The sequence below is a fragment of the Ranitomeya variabilis genome, chromosome 6 (assembly GCF_051348905.1).
Source record: "Ranitomeya variabilis isolate aRanVar5 chromosome 6, aRanVar5.hap1, whole genome shotgun sequence".
NCBI lineage: Eukaryota > Metazoa > Chordata > Amphibia > Anura > Dendrobatidae > Ranitomeya > Ranitomeya variabilis.
Genome location: NC_135237.1, coordinates 281732532 through 281749745, shown reverse-complemented (window position 1 = coordinate 281749745; position 17214 = coordinate 281732532). Strand labels below are relative to the sequence as shown.

Genomic DNA, 17214 nt, shown 5'->3' with positions numbered 1-17214 from the left:
TATTGTGGTTCCTATTTTAGTTTAATTCCCTTAAAAACTCTTTACTCACCCATTTATGGTGTAAGGCTTCTTTGGACCATGTTGGAGTCACCTGTCATTCATTCTTTATGTTTAAACATTTGTCTCATGTTGTTTTATGAGCATAATGATACCATCCTCATTCACGATGTGTATCGCATGCGCACTACTGCATTCGGCAGCTCAGCACTCTCCGACAGACTGCACCCTCGGTTACATGACCTGTCCCGAACACGTGTCGCACCCAAAAGTGCCGACGACAACCGGCAAGTTAAAAACCAGTGTGGAGCCCCCATTATACACCCACCATCGCTCTGGACAGCAAGCTGACGCACCATGGGACAGGGTAACCCTTTACTCTCCATTATTTGTATCTAGCTCATTTGTCTTTCTTCTTCACAGTAACCTTCCTATGCTTAGACATATAGTGGGGAACTCACACACATAGGGCTTCAAACACCGACTTTCTTCCCCCAACATCCATGATTGCTCTCCTCCTCTGGGATTCTGAGGGATTCCCATGTCATGATCTCTACAGATAAGAATCACTCCCTGAAACAGAGACCACGGCTACTCAGACTGAAATTATTTACCTGTATTATCCCACTGGCTTGTGTTTATGTATATATGCTTACCCTTACCTTCATTTCATTGGATGTATTTCGAAGATGATTCACTCCTACATAAAATGAATGTAAAATGATTTCATGTATATTGACCAGCTGAGTAAACGTATTGTACATATTCATATTGATAAATTAAATTTAATGGGACTCAATTAGATATAGCAGGTTTTTTGCTAATTTTTGGTTTCATTATGGTCTTATTTCATACATAGACATCCTTGATAAAGGCCTAAGTGCCGAAAAGTTGGAAACTATGCTCTGTCATTTTCAACCATCGGCTGTGAATTAAAAATCTTTTGATTCAATTTGAATATACCCAAAGTGTCTTGTTTTGAGTGCCGATGGTTTTTTCTGGAAATCGGTAATTTTTCCTTCTGAGCACCAACATCTACAAGAGACTATTTCTACTACAACTTAGTAATGTAGTCTTCACAAGTTATGTGTTACTTGATTTCTGAAGCCACACCCCATTGCCATGAAAGTCAGCCTACTACACTCCATGGATACCCCCCTTTTCCAATTTTGCAACTGGTCATTAATTTAGGTGGGAGGAGGCTGTGATTATTTGTAAACTGTAAGCCCGCAAGGCAGGTCCCTCTCTCCTCTGTAGCAGTCTGTCACTATTAGTTTATTCACTGTAATTTATATCTGTATTTTGTATGTAGCCCCTACCCTATGAAATCAATGGTGCTCTAAAAATAAATAATAAAAATATAAATGGGAGGAGGTTATGACTCGGCAGCGCTTCCCTTTATATGGCACTGCACCTTGACAAAAGCTCAATTACCGTACTTATTTGAGCCAAAACGTTGCCATTATGCACGAGGGTAAATAAATCTAAGCCGTCTGGATTTTCCTAGCTAGATAGATGAAAGCTGTGGAAGATAATATCCATAAGGATTGCAACAAATATTTGTGATGCAGAAATGCCTAGAAAACTAAAATTAGAGCTGTAAATTTCTGCTTTTTCAATAGCTAGGGCTGCACAAATATATCACCTTCATTTCAGTAAAATAATCTTATAACCCTGCCGTTACAGTTCTGTGGCTTTTCCACTTCTATTATAACTGCCTGGCCACCCTTTTAGGTTTTACCTTAAAAAAAAACAAAGTATCCGCTCCTTGGATTTCTGGTTCACCTGCCAGTGTAGTATTTTTACAGTGCAGTGAATTTGTTTATACTCTGTCCGAAGACATGAAAATGAGCTGCCTTACTGAACACATGAGGTAGACAGTAAGATTAATAATGTATTCAACAAAGGTGGCCTGAAGGTGAATCACTGAACATCCGCAGTAGAATATGTGATCAGCAGGTACAAAGCAAACACAACAAATTGCAACAAATAACACATGTGCTGCTTATGATTCACATGTCACCTCACCACCGGTGATATTAAGATTACATTCTCACCATGAGTATTTGGTGAGTTTTTGATAGAAATTCTGTAGTATTTCTGTTTCTATTCAGTAAATTAGGTTACTACTGTATTTTTGTATTGCATTTTATTTATTTATTTTTAAATCACACAATTTAACAGCATCTTTTTTACATTTTACTTAACATTTAGGATCACATTTATCCAGTGCTCTATGCTGAACAACATTTTGCAAAACATTTAGGATCACATTTATCCGGCGCTCTATGCTGAGCACTTACTTTAGGGTTTCCAGCTTAATCTCCCGAGTGATGTGATTTAGATGAAACCTCCGAGGGATCCATTTACTATAATGAGGCAGCAGAATTACTCTGGATTTCATCTGTCCTCTGTTCATCAGTGTCCTTCTTTGCAGAAGTGCACAAAACTGTGTCTGACTGCACTCTTAAAAAGATGAACACAGCCGGACAGCGTCCACAGTGCCTCCATCTGCCTCATTATAGGGAATCTTCCTCTGGGGATTGGATCTGAATCACGTATTTCAGATATTTACATGGAAACTCCGGTGTAAGCGTTCAGCGCAGAGCGTAGGATAAATGTGAGCCTTACTGTGATCTTTGGGAGCAAGAATGAACAAATCAACAGTAGGTGAACAGTTAGTTTTGTTCATTTTTATGCCGTTCCTCGTATGGTAAAGTGATTAGATGACTATTTTTGAGGTCGGTGAGATTACAGCAATACCAGATTTATATTAGGGTTTTTCGTTCGGCTGCTGTCACACACTTAAAGACTCTTTTTTGCAAAAACAAGCTTTTACATCGCCATATTTTGAAAGCTATAATTGTTCTATATTTCTGCCGACAGAGTCATGAAGGCTTGTTTTTGGAGAGACGAGTTGACGTTTTTATTGCAGAACATTTTTCGATCACTTTCTATTCAGATTTTTGGGAGGCAGACACCTATAGGAAATCCTGAAGAGACAAGTTGAGCATCACTCTCCATCCAGCATCCAGGCTCTACAAGAGGTCGTTTTTGAAAGATGGAAAAAGATAGATGTTGCAATATGTCACCATCTTGTTCACTGCAAGCCTAGAAGACTTGGTGCTGTCCTTAAAAATCATGGAGGTCATACAAAATACTAGATGCCATTGTTTTTGACGTGGAATATTCATCTTTGCATTAACTAATTTGAGTAAAACTGAAGATTCTGTAATAAAAGTTATATTATTAACATAACCTTCATATTATGGGTTAAAACTGTTCTATGAAACTCAGTCTTGTATTGTACAGAAATTTGGATGTGGTTCTTGTATTCAGTGAGATATTGATTAAAATCTTAATTTTCAAAAGGGGGGGTACTCATTTATGCTGAGCACTGTATTAAAATTTGCTGTTTTTCATGTGATTTACTATAGATTTATGAAATACAAATTAAAATAAAGGTTACTCTTAAAGAATTATATTTTACTAGTACCAATAGTTAGCTTCAGCTGAAATAGTCGCATGATGCCTGAACTATGTTGACCTGTCCATAAAAGGTTCTCGATATTCCTCCATTTCTCACCACAAGAGACTTCTGTTAATAGCAAACAGGAGTCAGATAAAGTACGGTGCCTCTACAGGATGCAAACGTTGTTAGTACCGCTATTTTCCACAATGGAACATTTTTTAAAACTGAAAATATGTCAATGCTTTCAAAACTCAGCACTAAAATTAAAGGGCTAGTACTATCCAGCATCGAAGAGTGACAGCCAATGATTTAATACCTCGACATATGCAGAATTCGGTTTCCAGAGATTTGCGCCATGTCTTGGCAAAGCCAAAGCTGACTGAAATGTTTTCTCCAATTTCACCTTATAGCATTTGTAGCTTGGCAAACTGTACAAATACTACGTCATAATTTATCAAGTGCTAACAAGCTGTTTGGGTGGTGTGAAATCAATGAAAGATCTCGTTTGAAACAGATTGACGGAGTTGAACAAAATATGTCTGAGGTATGTCTGGGTGTGTACAGTACAATGCTCAGGCTGTTCTTATAGTAAAATCATGTAATATACAAATATTGCATAGTGCTAAGAAAAAAGCAAAAAATATATATTTATTAAGAAAGTTTGATTTAATTATTCACAGAACAGTATCAGTCTTGCTCATGGGCTGTGCCTAGCACTGCACAGAAGACATCAGCCACAATATTGTGTCTTGTTTTAGGCACTAGAGAAGTAACGCTACAAGATACTTACATAATGAATATTATAAATAAAAAAAAAAATTCCCTTCTGCAGGCAGGCGGAGACGCCTGCGCTGCAGCATGATCATGCGATCTATAATGTGTATTGAATTCTTTACTTTGATGGTATTCATGAACAACAACAAAAATCAGTTTGAAAATGGTGCTGGCCATGCCGGCGCAGTAGCAGCTAGAGAAAAAAAATTGCCTCCTCCTGTGCTGCAGCATGATCGCATTTATAATGTACATTTAATTATTTTCTTTGATGGTATCCATAAATTCATTGAAAAAAAAAAACTGTTTTAAAATGACACCTGCCGTGCCTGCACAGTAGCAGCTATTGGAAATCCAATAGCTGCTACTGCACAGGCGCCGGCAGCACCATCTTACTATAAAATTGCCTCCTCCAAGATGGCGGCACCTGCACAGTAGCATCTATCACATCACCTATAGCTGCTACTGCACAGGTGCCGCCATCTTGCTAGAAAAAAGATAAATTGTCTCCAAGATGGCGCCGCTCGCACTTGATTGGTAGCATCTATCAGCAATCCGATAGGCTGTGTATTGGCTATTTGACCAAGAAGGAGAGTGATGGGGTGCTACGCCAGATGACCTGGCCTCCACAGTCACCAGACCTGAACCCAATTGAGATGGTTCGGGGTGAGCTGGACCGCAGAGTGAAGGCAAAAGGACCAACAAGTGCTAAGCATCTCTGGGAACTCCTTCAAGATTGTTGGAAGACCATTCCCGGTGACTACCTCTTGAACCTCATCAAGAGAATGCCAAGAGTGTGCAAAGCAATCATCAAAGCAAAAGGTGGCTACTTTGAAGAACCTAGAATATAAGACATAATTTCAGTTGTTTCACACTTTTTTGTTAAGTATATAATTCCACATGTGTTAATTCATAGTTTTGATGCCTTCAGTGTAAATGTACAATTTTCATAGTCATGAAAATACAGAAAAAATCTTTAAATGAGAAGGTGTGTCCAAACTTTTGGTCTGTACTGTATAGCTCAATAGTAGCCATAAATAATGTATCTTTTGTATATGCATTAAGCTCACCCTAGTTAAGAGAGAGAGTCAGATACAGCTTTATTATTTACAGTGTGAATAGAAGTATGTAATTTGGAGCTCACTAGGAAAGATTTATCTAAATTTATGCCGTTTTCCATAGAAAATACATAGAAAAATATGATGTTTAGGCAGAACGCCATATTTGTAAAGCTCTCACCCATTTTTTTTTTACATGGAAAATGTATCATTAGAAAACAGTACAAAAAACAGCCAAATCCACGTTCCTTACATGTACAAAAATCAATTGTGGAAACCTATAATTTATGTGTTAGACCCTAATAGCTGTAATTTCAATAAAATCATGATATTATGTTAACAAAACATAAAGGATAAATTTGTGATTATAGATTTATGATCTACTAATACATATCAGCGCAGCTAATCAAAAGCCGAACCACTGATATTCACGAGACTTCTGTCCAGGAACAAGAGACTACTGACCCGGCCGATGGACTGCAGTCTTGTGTATTGATCTGCGCATCTCTAGTACCAATGATAAGGCTAGAGGGAGATGGATTGTACTTGAAAATCATTTTAAGAAATCATAAGAGAATCTAAAATCCTGGACCTTCAAGGTGCTGTTTTCAGAAATACTGCCAGTGCGGGAAGCTTCTTTAGAAAGAAAGAGGAAGCTTAAGGACAAGATAGGAAAAAATAAAAAGATGGAGGTATGCGTTTTTGTAAAATCCAACTAAAAACCTGTGCTGATTGCCAATATCATCAAAGAGCTGTGACAGTTTATTGGCCCACAATGGCAACATTTTGTTACTGAAGTATAAACCTTTCCCAAGCGGAAAAAAAAAATTATATATTAGTCACAGTAAAATAAAATACTTGTTCTGAATGTTGATACAGTTGACAAACAATTGGGATCCGGAGGGAAGAATATGCTCTTTAGGGCAGACTGGGTGATGCATTATGGACCTATACCCCATTCCCTATGTACTTTACCATCTCTCGGTTGAACTCGATAAACATTTGTCTTTTTTTCAACTGTACTAACTATATAATTGCATAAATGTCAAAAAGACAAAAAAAAAAGATAATATAGAAATACTAAAAGAGGACCACAGGAATACAAGTCTGATATAATAACTCATACCAGGCGTGTCATGCAATGGTACGTCACAAGTGTATGCAGCGTGCTCAGGTGCTGAGCCTGCACCATACATACCTGGGAGATGTTGGCTCACTGATACACAGCCAGTATACTGTCGTAGCAGTAGTTCCATCAATGGGTCTCAGAGAAGGGTAACACAACCACCCACCCTTTTTTTTAGTTATTTTTATACATTTCTGATTTTTTTTCACCACTTGAAAAAAAACAGAATAAAAAAAGAAGAACTATAGATATTTGGTCCCATTGTAATGGTACTGACCTGGAGTACCATGTTGCCTGTTTTTTTAATGGATAATGAAAACCTTAATAACAATACCCCTAAAAACAATGGTTGAATATTTTTGTTTTTACCATTTCAAAACACTTCAAATTGTCACTGTCAATTCAAATGTTATTCAAAACTACAACTCATCCAGTAAAAAACAAGAGCACATTTGGCTATGACGTCGAAAAAAAAAATGATATTGCTCTTGATAAAGGGGAGAAAATATAAGAAAAACCAAAGCACTAAAATAAAAATCTGCCCTTCTATAAGGGTTAAACGTGTACTTTAGATCTGTGCTGACAAAATGAGCAGGAAGTGGCATATATTATTCACTAAAGGTGTAATCAAGGTTGAGCACCAATTATTAACACCACAAGAAGAAGTACGCCTGCATCTGAGCAAATGTAATATTGACACATCTCCCAGGCAAGAAGGCATTCATCCATGGATATTGAGGGAGTTGAGCTTAGTAATTGACAGACCACTGTATCTCATTTTAGACTTTCTTGAATTACAATTGGTGTCACAAAAATGGAAGGGTGGCTGATGTGGTAAGAAGGTGGTTCCAGGTTACTACCATCCAATAAGTTTGACATCAGGGGTGTACAGAATTTTTGAAGGTTTAGAAGAGATGACCTAACAATAGAAGGGAATATATATACTAACCAGCGTGGTTTCTTGAAAGATATGTTTTTTAACCAAAATGTTGGAGGAGATAAGTGCAATTCTGCATGTTGGTCATGCACTTGAAATGTATCTGATCTATGGAAAGGCATTTGATACTGTACCACACAGCAGCCTTATACTGAAGTTAAAAGCAGGGACTTGGGGACACTATATGCGCATTGGTAAAAAAATGGTTAAGGGACAGGAAAAACAAAAGCTGTAAATGTTCCATTCTTTAAATGGGACCAAATCAGCAGTGGGGACGTAAAGGATCTGTTTTATGCCAAATTCTTTTTAATATCTATAAGGCTATGTGCACACGTAAGAAAAGAGGTGCAGAATTTTCTGCACAAAATCTGCATCTCCTGGCAGAATCCGCAGCTGCGTTTTTTATGCGTTTTTAGTGCGTTTTTGTGCAGATTTTATTTCTATAATGGAGGGGTGCAGAAACGCTGCAGAACTGCACAAAAGAAGTGACATGCACTTCTTTGAAATCTGCAGCGTTTCTGCGCAGATTTTTCTGCACCATGTGCACAGCTTCTTTTTTTTTCACATTGATTTACATTGTACTGTAAATCACAGTGCACTTCTGCAGCGTTTCTGCTGCAGATCTGCACCAATTCTGCACTAAATCTGCATCGTGCGCACATACCCTAATAGTGTCCTTATGTATGGAATTAAACGTAAAAGAGTACAGGAAGGCCTGGATAAGCTGGTATCCTGAACAAAGAAAGCAGATGAACTTTAATGTTGGTAAATGTAAAGTAATGCACCTAGGATGGAGTAATATGCTGAATTTACATGAAATGAAAACATACTCGGGATTTCAGAACAGGAGGACTTGGGTATTCTGGTTACAAGTAAGCTGAGCAGCAGTACTCAATGTCAAGCAGCAGCCACAAACAAGATTTTAGGATTTATAAAAAGAGAGATAAAATACCACGATCCCAATGTATTGTTACCTCTTTATAAATCACTAGTGAGGCCACATCTAGAATATGGGATCTAGTTTTGGTGCCAGATTTTAAAAAGGAAATATGAAAAAGGATGGTTCAAAAGGATGGAAGGCCTCTCCTATAATGAGAAGTTGAGAACGTTGGGCTTAGTCTCAGATGCAATCTCATTTATATGTATTTATACATGTGTGCTCAATACAAAGAACTGGGGCATGATTTATTCCTTCGAAAGACCTTACAAAGGATCGGGAGACATTCATTACGTGTGGAGGAAAAGCGATTCCAGCATCTAAACAGCAAAACAGAAAAGGGGCATGGCAGGTGCCAGCTTATTGGATATTTTGGATTATTGGATAGTTATTGAGAAGTAGATAAAACTCACTTTCAGGAGTGGAAAACCTTCAGAAAGACATCCCAAAATAAAACGACTTTAACTTCAAAGTTATTTCCAAGTTTGTTCTATCTGCTCAGTTTTTTGCTTTCGGTTTTGTGAAAATTCCTCATTATATTGCAGTGATTGAAAAAAATGGTGGATTATCATACTATGTAGATTACTCACGGATTCCACATGCCGGGGTAAAGCAATTTTGCTATAAATTAAATGTATACAATGATATGGATTTTTTAATCTCTTGTTGACATTGGTCATTTATGTACAGTGGTATGATAGCTGCCCTTCCCCTTTACAGCAGACATTACGTGTACGTTAGAGGGGTTGTCCTGTGTTAGGCTACAAGTGTGTTGTCACTTTATGTTACTGCAGACTTGTGAGTTCTCACATCGCACAGACTGTGGGCTGTGGGAATTCACTAGTGCCAGGGCCAGGATTGGCAGGCTGGAGGCCGCAAGTATGCGATTTGCATACATATGGTTATGTGCCGACTAGATGGGGGTGGCCTGGCTCAATACAAGAGACACAGTCTAGTCTGAATGTGGCTGGAATCATGAAGATCCCTTTATTGGGTCACATAACCATCCACTCCCAGCGCTGCTAAAAAAAAATATATATTAAAAACAAAAAAAATAAACCATTTTTTTTGTTCATAAATCCTCTCAAAAACATGGAATAAACATTGATTAAAAGTTTGCACTCCAAAATGAAAATATTATCTAATCTCTCAATGAGGCAAGTCTGGCAACTCAAAAAGGTTAATTTGTAAAAACAAAACAAAAAAAAAAGTTTTATTGAAGTATTTCCAACCAAACAGAACCCGAAAGACAAATCTCAGAGAACTGAGGAAGTGCTGACTTTTTCTACTACACCTTACACCTGCTAAAAAAAAAATAGTGCTCTAGCAGTGTAAACCTGGCACCATTAAAAAATACAAGCCCTCATATGGCTCAACGGAAGAATAAAAGTTATGGTCAAAAGATTGGTTAAAAAAAATAAAATAAAACTGAAAGTGGTGGTAAGGGGTTATTATAGTTTCAGTAAAATAGTTTTTTATTTTACTATTTTTTTGTTCTTGGTGACTTTTACTTTGTAACGAGCGTACCTGTTTTATCTATATAAGTTTTAAATGGTGTATCCTATTTGCAATTTATACTTTTACTACATCTTGTAACCTTAAAGGCAATAAATAAGGGTAAAAGTTTTGGTTTGTTGGACACATCCCTAATAGACAAATGCACAATCACTGGTCACTAATACTAGATCATGCCCCATAGGCAGAGTCAATACAGCATGTATCGGTACAGCAAGAGTTTGGGGATTTCCAGCTCAGATGAGTAGAGATATGGAAGGTGGGTGGCCCTCTAGGTGACCGCGTGACCCTCTAGGTGACCGGGTGACAGCGAAATTAGCCCCAAGAGAGCTACTATGCCTGACAACTTCTTCCTCCAGAATCTGAAGGCAGGACTACAAGCCTGGAGTAATCCCAGATTTCTGGCTGTATATATCCTTTAAGGACGGCACAGAATATAGAAAAGCTTCCTTCTACTGAAGAATGCATCTAGAAGCCGGCATGCCTTCAAAGACCTCTTTTACCAGTACGACTAGTCTCTGAAAAACAATTATTTTTCATTTCTGCAGTACACCCACACGACAGCCCTCACACATAGCTATGAAAACCTAAAACACAGGAATTAAAAGCTTCACAAAGGCCAATAGAAAACAAAGGCTCATTTACACTTTATCAGGATTTCAGGACATTGACAATGAAGCTTTACCCTAATGTGGAAATGCCATTTTATCACAACTATTGAGCAAATGATGGCAATTATGAAGGGGAACGCTGCAGGGGATCAGATGCTTAATCTGATCTCTGGAAGAGGAATTGGGGTAATATGCTCCAGTGATTGTAACAGGGCACCAGGACCAGAGCCAAAACGTAACCGATAATTGCTGGAAATGGAACGACTCTGGTACCTGCCAACAATGAATAAATAAACACCTCAAAATCCTGGAAAAAGTCACCTGATTATTAGATATTTTTACCATACAGGTAAACACAGAGGAAATATGATAATAACACTCAGAATAAAATCACTTTTTCATTCATTCCATATATGTATATATATATATATATATATATATATATATATATATATATATATATATATATAACCAAAATGGCTTCAAATGCCACTCCAGGGCAATCGTTTTGGCGAGCAGTGCCGATTCGCATACTTGCAGCTTCTCATCTGCTCCTTTCAATGCTCTAATGAATGGTGAGGACGAGAAGCTAGTCAGCATGTGAATCGGTACTTATGGACACGTGACGGCCACTAAAACCGGCCAGCAGAGCCACATCCCAACACTGTGTATGATACACACTGTTGGCATTCAGTAAGCCTGCTGAAGGATTTCCCTGGGGTGGACCCCCCCTTTAAGACTCACCTACACCTTGAAGGGTTTTTTCAGTTCTATAAAACTATGCTTATGGTGTAAAATAACAAATGGACAGTTTCCTTTTAGATATCCCACTGATCTGGCGGCAGTGGTTAAATGGTTAAAGAGAAAATGCCATCCAACGTGCAGGCACCACATTGTAGGGCAGGGGGACCGCCCACTGGACCGAAAATTCCAAAAAGGGATTAAATGGTTAGATCATGGGTTATACTGAATATCTGATCACAAATCTATATATGAATCTGCTCAGCGCTATAACATGAGGCCTTCAGATGAGACTGCATTTTCATAGTGACACATTCCCTTTAATGCTGGTCCCTGTTCACATCAGTGCAGTATTCAGGTGCTTTACATAATGGCATCACTGCTACAGCCAGTGTGGTCACGTGTTGGCACAGCCCAATGCTATACTAACAGCAATCAGAGACCAGCAGAGACATTAAAAATATAAGTATGTGCATATTTTACATTTTCCTTACAATGGAAATGTCAGACTCTTTTTTATACTGAAACCACTCCCCCTCTGCGGTGACAGAAGACGCGTCAATCCTTGTAGTGATGTGCATGAGACGGCAGAATAGACCCTTAGGCCATATTCACACGCTGCGGATTTTGCTGCGGATTCGCAGCGCTTCCGCAGCAGTTTCCCATGCGTTTACAGTACAATGTAAACCTATGGGAAACGCAATCCGCAGTGCACATGCTGCGGAAAAAAACGCGCGGAAACGCAGCGGTTTACATTCCGCAGCATGTCAATTCTTTGTGCGGAATCCACAGCGGTTTTACATAATAGAAAACCGCAGGTGTAAAACCGTAGTGGAATCCGCACAAAAAACGCGGTAAATCTGCAGTAAATCTGCGATAAATCCGCAGTGTTTTTGCCCTGCGGATTTATAAAATCCGCTGCGGAAAAATCCGCAGTGGACTATTCTACGTGTGCACATACCCTTACAATCTCCTATGTAAGGAAGCATTTTGACAACAACCATAAACTAGGGCAAATCTGAAGGATGTGAAAGAAATATATAAAAGGTGCGGCCTCCAGCACTAATTTAGTAACATAAAAGACAATGGTGACTGTAACAGCTGGCTTCCCTTGCCGTCCTGGTAGGCCACAAATGGCATCATGCATAAAGAGCTAATCATGGATGCCGAAAACAAAAACGCCAATGGGATTGGCCAACGGCCCTGTAGGCAAAGCATGACGTTAATGACAAGGGCACAGCTCAGTGGTGTCGGTGACGCAGTGTGTACACAGCCCAACCCATCCTTTCTGTTCAAGATCCCTTTTATTAAGAGGAGGCTCCTCAAGATAATCAGATATGTACTTGGTGGGTCACTGAGGGGGCTTCTGCCGTCAGGAACGATCTCCTTCCTCAGCTCTTGCCTATGAGAGGTCACCACTGATAACAATACACGCCTACTGATTTCATTGCTTTGTAGTACGCTTCTTTTTTACTGCAGTGTTAGCACACACACATTGAAGCCCCTGGTAATAACAGCTGTCCATTTTGGGGGCTTCTTATTCAAAATAGGGATGTTGGGATTGGATTTCTACGTGTATTTCCATAACAAAAAATATCCAATGTGCATTGTACAGTATATTATGTACGTGATACTTTCCTATATTTATTTATCCTAAAATATCTTTAGAGTAATTCTAGAGTGCTCAGGCTGAGGACAGAGTGCTCTGGCTGAGGTCAGAGTGCTCAGGCTGAGGGTAGAGTGCTCAGGCTGAGGATAGAGTGCTCAGGCTGAGGATAGAGTGCTCAGTCTGGGGATAGAGTGCGCAGGCTGAGGATAGAGTGCGCGGGCTGAGGATAGAGTTCTCAGGCAGTGAGTAGAGTGCGCAGGCTGAGGTTAGAGTGCTCAGGCTGAGGTAGAGTGCTCAGGCTGAGGATAGAGCACGCAGGCTGAGGATAGAGCGCGCAGACTGAGGATAGAGCGCTCAGGCTGAGGGTAGAGTGCTCAGGTTGAGGTTAGAGTGTGCATGCAGAGGTTAGAGTGTGCATGCAGAGGGTAGAGTGCTCAGGCTGAGGGTAGAGTGCTCAGGCTGAGGGTAGAGTGCTCAGGCTGAGGATAGAGCGCTCAGGCTGAGGGTAGAGTGCTCAGGCTGAGGATAGAGCGTGCAGGCTGAGGGTAGAGCGCTCAGGCTGAGGGTAGAGTGCTCAGGTTGAGGTTAGAGTGCGCATGCAGAGGTTAGAGTGTTCAGACTGAGGGTAGAGTGCTCAGGCTGAGGATAGAGTGCTCAGGCTGAGGGTAGAGTGCTCAGGCTGAGGGTAGAGTACATGCAGAGATTCATCATTTATTGCTTGGCTCCCAGTATCGACTTTGGCTCATTTCCCCATATATGACTGTATATTCCTCTATGCGTTTACCATCACACATTTTTACACTGAATATAACCTTTATCATAAAAGCTTCTCCATTCACGCCACTCATCATCTAAAACCCCCCTCGCCAATATTTATATTTCCAATTTATCAATCTAGAAATGTCTTATCAGCTGTGCCCTCATAGAGCAGATATGGAAAAATTCACATTTCCAGTGATAATTCTGGGCAATGTCGTGTAATTCAGAAATCGATATGCAGGAATAGAAGAGCGGATGGTGGTGTGATGGGGCAGCACATACAAACACGACGGATTCTGTATACATGACAATGGCGTTAGGTAAGGTGGCTACTACCTATTGTAACATGTGCAGATATAGAATGTACGAGTGTCGATATTATACTGGTACATGATGCCCCATTGAAAAAAAAATAATAATTCAGAATATATTTTATTGGGTTTATATCAAACATTTGGCTCAGATATAGGCAAAGTTAGAGAATTGGTTCAATTTCATAAACACTAGGAAGAAAATGAGGGTTAGCCCCTGAAAATGTCTACGGAACGCAGTGACCATCAATTACGGTCGAGTGCTCTTTCTTTAGCCTGCGTCCTTTGTAACACCACCCATCACATAGCTTGTCGGCTCAATGAACAAAAGTCCATTGACATGTATCAATTCCATTAGACATAGTATCACCAGCCATGTATCAATGGTGATAACAAGCTTGTACCTCATGATCAGCAGTTCTTAGTCTATCTCATCATCACAAGAACATAACTTCCATTTTCTGCACACCAAGCAAATAAGACATATCAGGCACAAAACCAGTATGGGTTAAACCAGCACTTTGGATTCTGCAATCACCGATGGTGGAAGTGCCTGAGGAAAGCAAACCTCACTCTACATAATATTCCTCTGGGTGCTGTAATCTCAATCTCAGAAGCAGATGTGATCTGAAAATAAGTGACAAAGGCTAGACAATGAATGAAAATCTGAGGTCAGCAAGTGGTCACTGGCTCATTACAATCTTCCCAATCTTGTGGAGGTCACTGATGATCTGAGAACAATGCTCCAGGCCTGATATCACATCAGCACCTAGGGCTCGGGAATTGTTCTCCATGGGGTCCCACCGGCTTGTATTGGCAGATCGGGTACAATAAACCATAAAGGATGATGATAAAACCTTAGTAGATATGCAGCAGATAGGTGGCGATTGTTCTACAGCCTCAGATTTCACCTGTCAAGGGTGCCATATTGTACAATGAGCTCCACAAGGGATGACACTTCACGGTAGGTCTGGTAGAGCTAATAGTGGGGAGCAGAAAAGAGCTGGACCGGTGTAGGAACATAAGGCTACTACATTACCAGGTCTGCAGAATACCTAATGGTACAAGCTCGGTAATGGCACCCTACATGTGATCTGCCCATGACAGAATATGGAACATATGGATAAGCAATGGTGGAACATCTAGGAAAGACTTAGGAGAAGGCTTGCACCATCACTACCCATGACAGAATATGGAACATATGGATAAGCAATGGTGGAACATTTAGGAAAGACTTAGCAGAAGGCTGGCACCATCACTGCCCATGACAGAATGTGGAACATATGGATAAGCAATGGTAGAACATCTAGGAAAGACTTAGCAGAAGGCTGGCACCATCACTGCCCATGACAGAATGTGGAACATATGGATAAGCAATGGTGGAACATCTAGGAAAGACTTAGCAGAAGGCTAGCACCACCACTGCCCATGACAGAATGTGGACCATATGGATAAGCAATGGTGGAACATCTAGGAAAGACTTGGGAGAAGGCTGGCACCACCACTGCCCATGACAGAATGTGGAACATATGGATAAGCAATGGTGGAACATCTAGGAAAGACTTAGGAGAAGGCTAGCACCATCACTGCCCATGACAGAATGTGGAACATATGGATAAGCAATGGTGGAACATCTAGGAAAGACTTAGGAGAAGGCTGGCACCACCACTGCCCATGACAGAATGTGGAACATATGGATAAGCAATGGTGGAACATCTAGGAAAGACTTGGGAGAAGGCTAGCACCACCACTGCCCATGACAGAATGTGGACCATATGGATAAGCAATGGTGGAACATCTAGGAAAGACTTAGGAGAAGGCTGGCACCACCACTGCCCATGACAGAATGTGGAAGACTGATCCTCACACTTACCTGCCCTTTAACTAGGCTGGCTGCAAACTGTCTCATAACTGCTTCCACCGTGTAGGCACTGGACCATCCCCTGGGGGTGAGGAGCTCCATGCAGATAGCTCCACCATCCAGCACATAGCCATTCTCCAGCCTGGGGCTCAGCACCCTCATGAAAGGTGGGGAGAAGGGGAAGTTGTCCGGGAAGGTCAGGTTGAGCAGGATGAACTCCGTGTTGGTCTCCTTCATGTCCTGCCACAGGGTGGAGTCCTTGTCCACCTGGTGCAGCTTGACGTTCCAGTCAAACAGGCTGTCATCCACCAGCTCCACCGAGATGAAGCGGTCGCTGAGTTTGCGGATGTCTTGGAGCTCCTTCATCAGCCGCCGGCTCCTCACCTGGGTGCAGTGCTGCCTGTTGGGGGGCAGCAGCGGTTGCAGTGCGGAGCCCCCGCTGGGCTTGTTGCCCCCTCCTGCAGTGCCGCCCCCCTGCTGCTTGGGCTCCTTGGTGATAGTGGGGGTGCTGGTCTCTTTGGCGCTGCTCTTCTCGTGCTTGTGGCACTGCTCGTTCTTCTTGCCCTTGAGGTCGGCCTGGCTGAGGATGCCCTCCGTGCTGCAGCCCCCCGCGCCGCCGCTGCCTCCCGCGGAGCCCCCTTGCTGCTTGTTGCTGCAGTTCTTGCCCTTCTTCAGCGATCCCTGCTGGCTGCGCTGGTGATGGTGGTGGTGATGCTTGGGGTCCTCCGTATCTCGGTCGTGGAGACGGATCAGTCCTATTTTCCGCAGCAGTGTGGCCATTTTCCAGTGCGGCACAATGTGAGAGTGCTGATGCTGTGCGCGGAGACGGAGCCTCGGATGGCACTATGCTGGCATAGCGGACACACAGCCCCCAATCACACGGGCATCGCCCCCTGCTCGCTCCCTACAGAGGTGTCGTCAGTGGCCCGGGCATCCTCCTCCCTGGCAGCGGCATGCTGTGGTGCAGTGATATCGCAGTGGTCGCCTGCTGCTGCTGCCAGTCCTAGCCCTCCTGTCTCTTATCTGCAGCCCTCACAAAGAGGGGAGGGCAGCTCCGGAGGAGGGACGGACAGCTCCGGAGGAGGGACGGACAGCTCCGGAGGAGGGACGGACAGCTCCGGAGGAGGGACGGAGCGCTGCAGCTCACACAGGCCGCACACACCACTGGCTGCTGCAGCCGAGTCCTGCACTGGCCCCGCCCACTGCCCGTCACCGCCCCGCCCCCGTTACCTGCGCTGCATCCTAAATCGCCGGGTCTGCAGCTATTCTGCATCGTGAGGGGCTGGAGCGGCACCGAACAGGTTACACCTTCCAGCCGAGCCCTGCCTGCGCAGATTAGCGAGGGCTCCATTTCTTCTGCTGCTGACCCAGTTTCCTAGCAGTCATTCCTGGTACAGGAAGAAGCAGACGGACAGACATGCTGATCTGCAGGCTGAGGGCCACACTTCACCCACAATGATGAGTGCCCAGTCTGAGAGCCTGCCGTTATATACATTATTCAGTGGGGCC

The 17214-nt window shown here is 42.0% G+C and overlaps 1 protein-coding gene across 1 annotated transcript in view; it reads right to left on the bottom strand.

Annotated features, from left to right (window-relative positions):
- The window catches only part of UBE2QL1 (ubiquitin conjugating enzyme E2 QL1), a 65591-nt gene extending 48701 nt beyond the window's left edge, over nucleotides 1-16890 (bottom strand). Inside the window, exon 1 of the mRNA XM_077269690.1 lies at nucleotides 15718-16890. Coding sequence (XP_077125805.1) covers nucleotides 15718-16485 — 768 coding nt within the window. The 5' untranslated portion in view covers nucleotides 16486-16890. The remainder of the gene's footprint in view (nucleotides 1-15717) is intronic.
- Nucleotides 16891-17214: the final 324 nt, after the last annotated feature.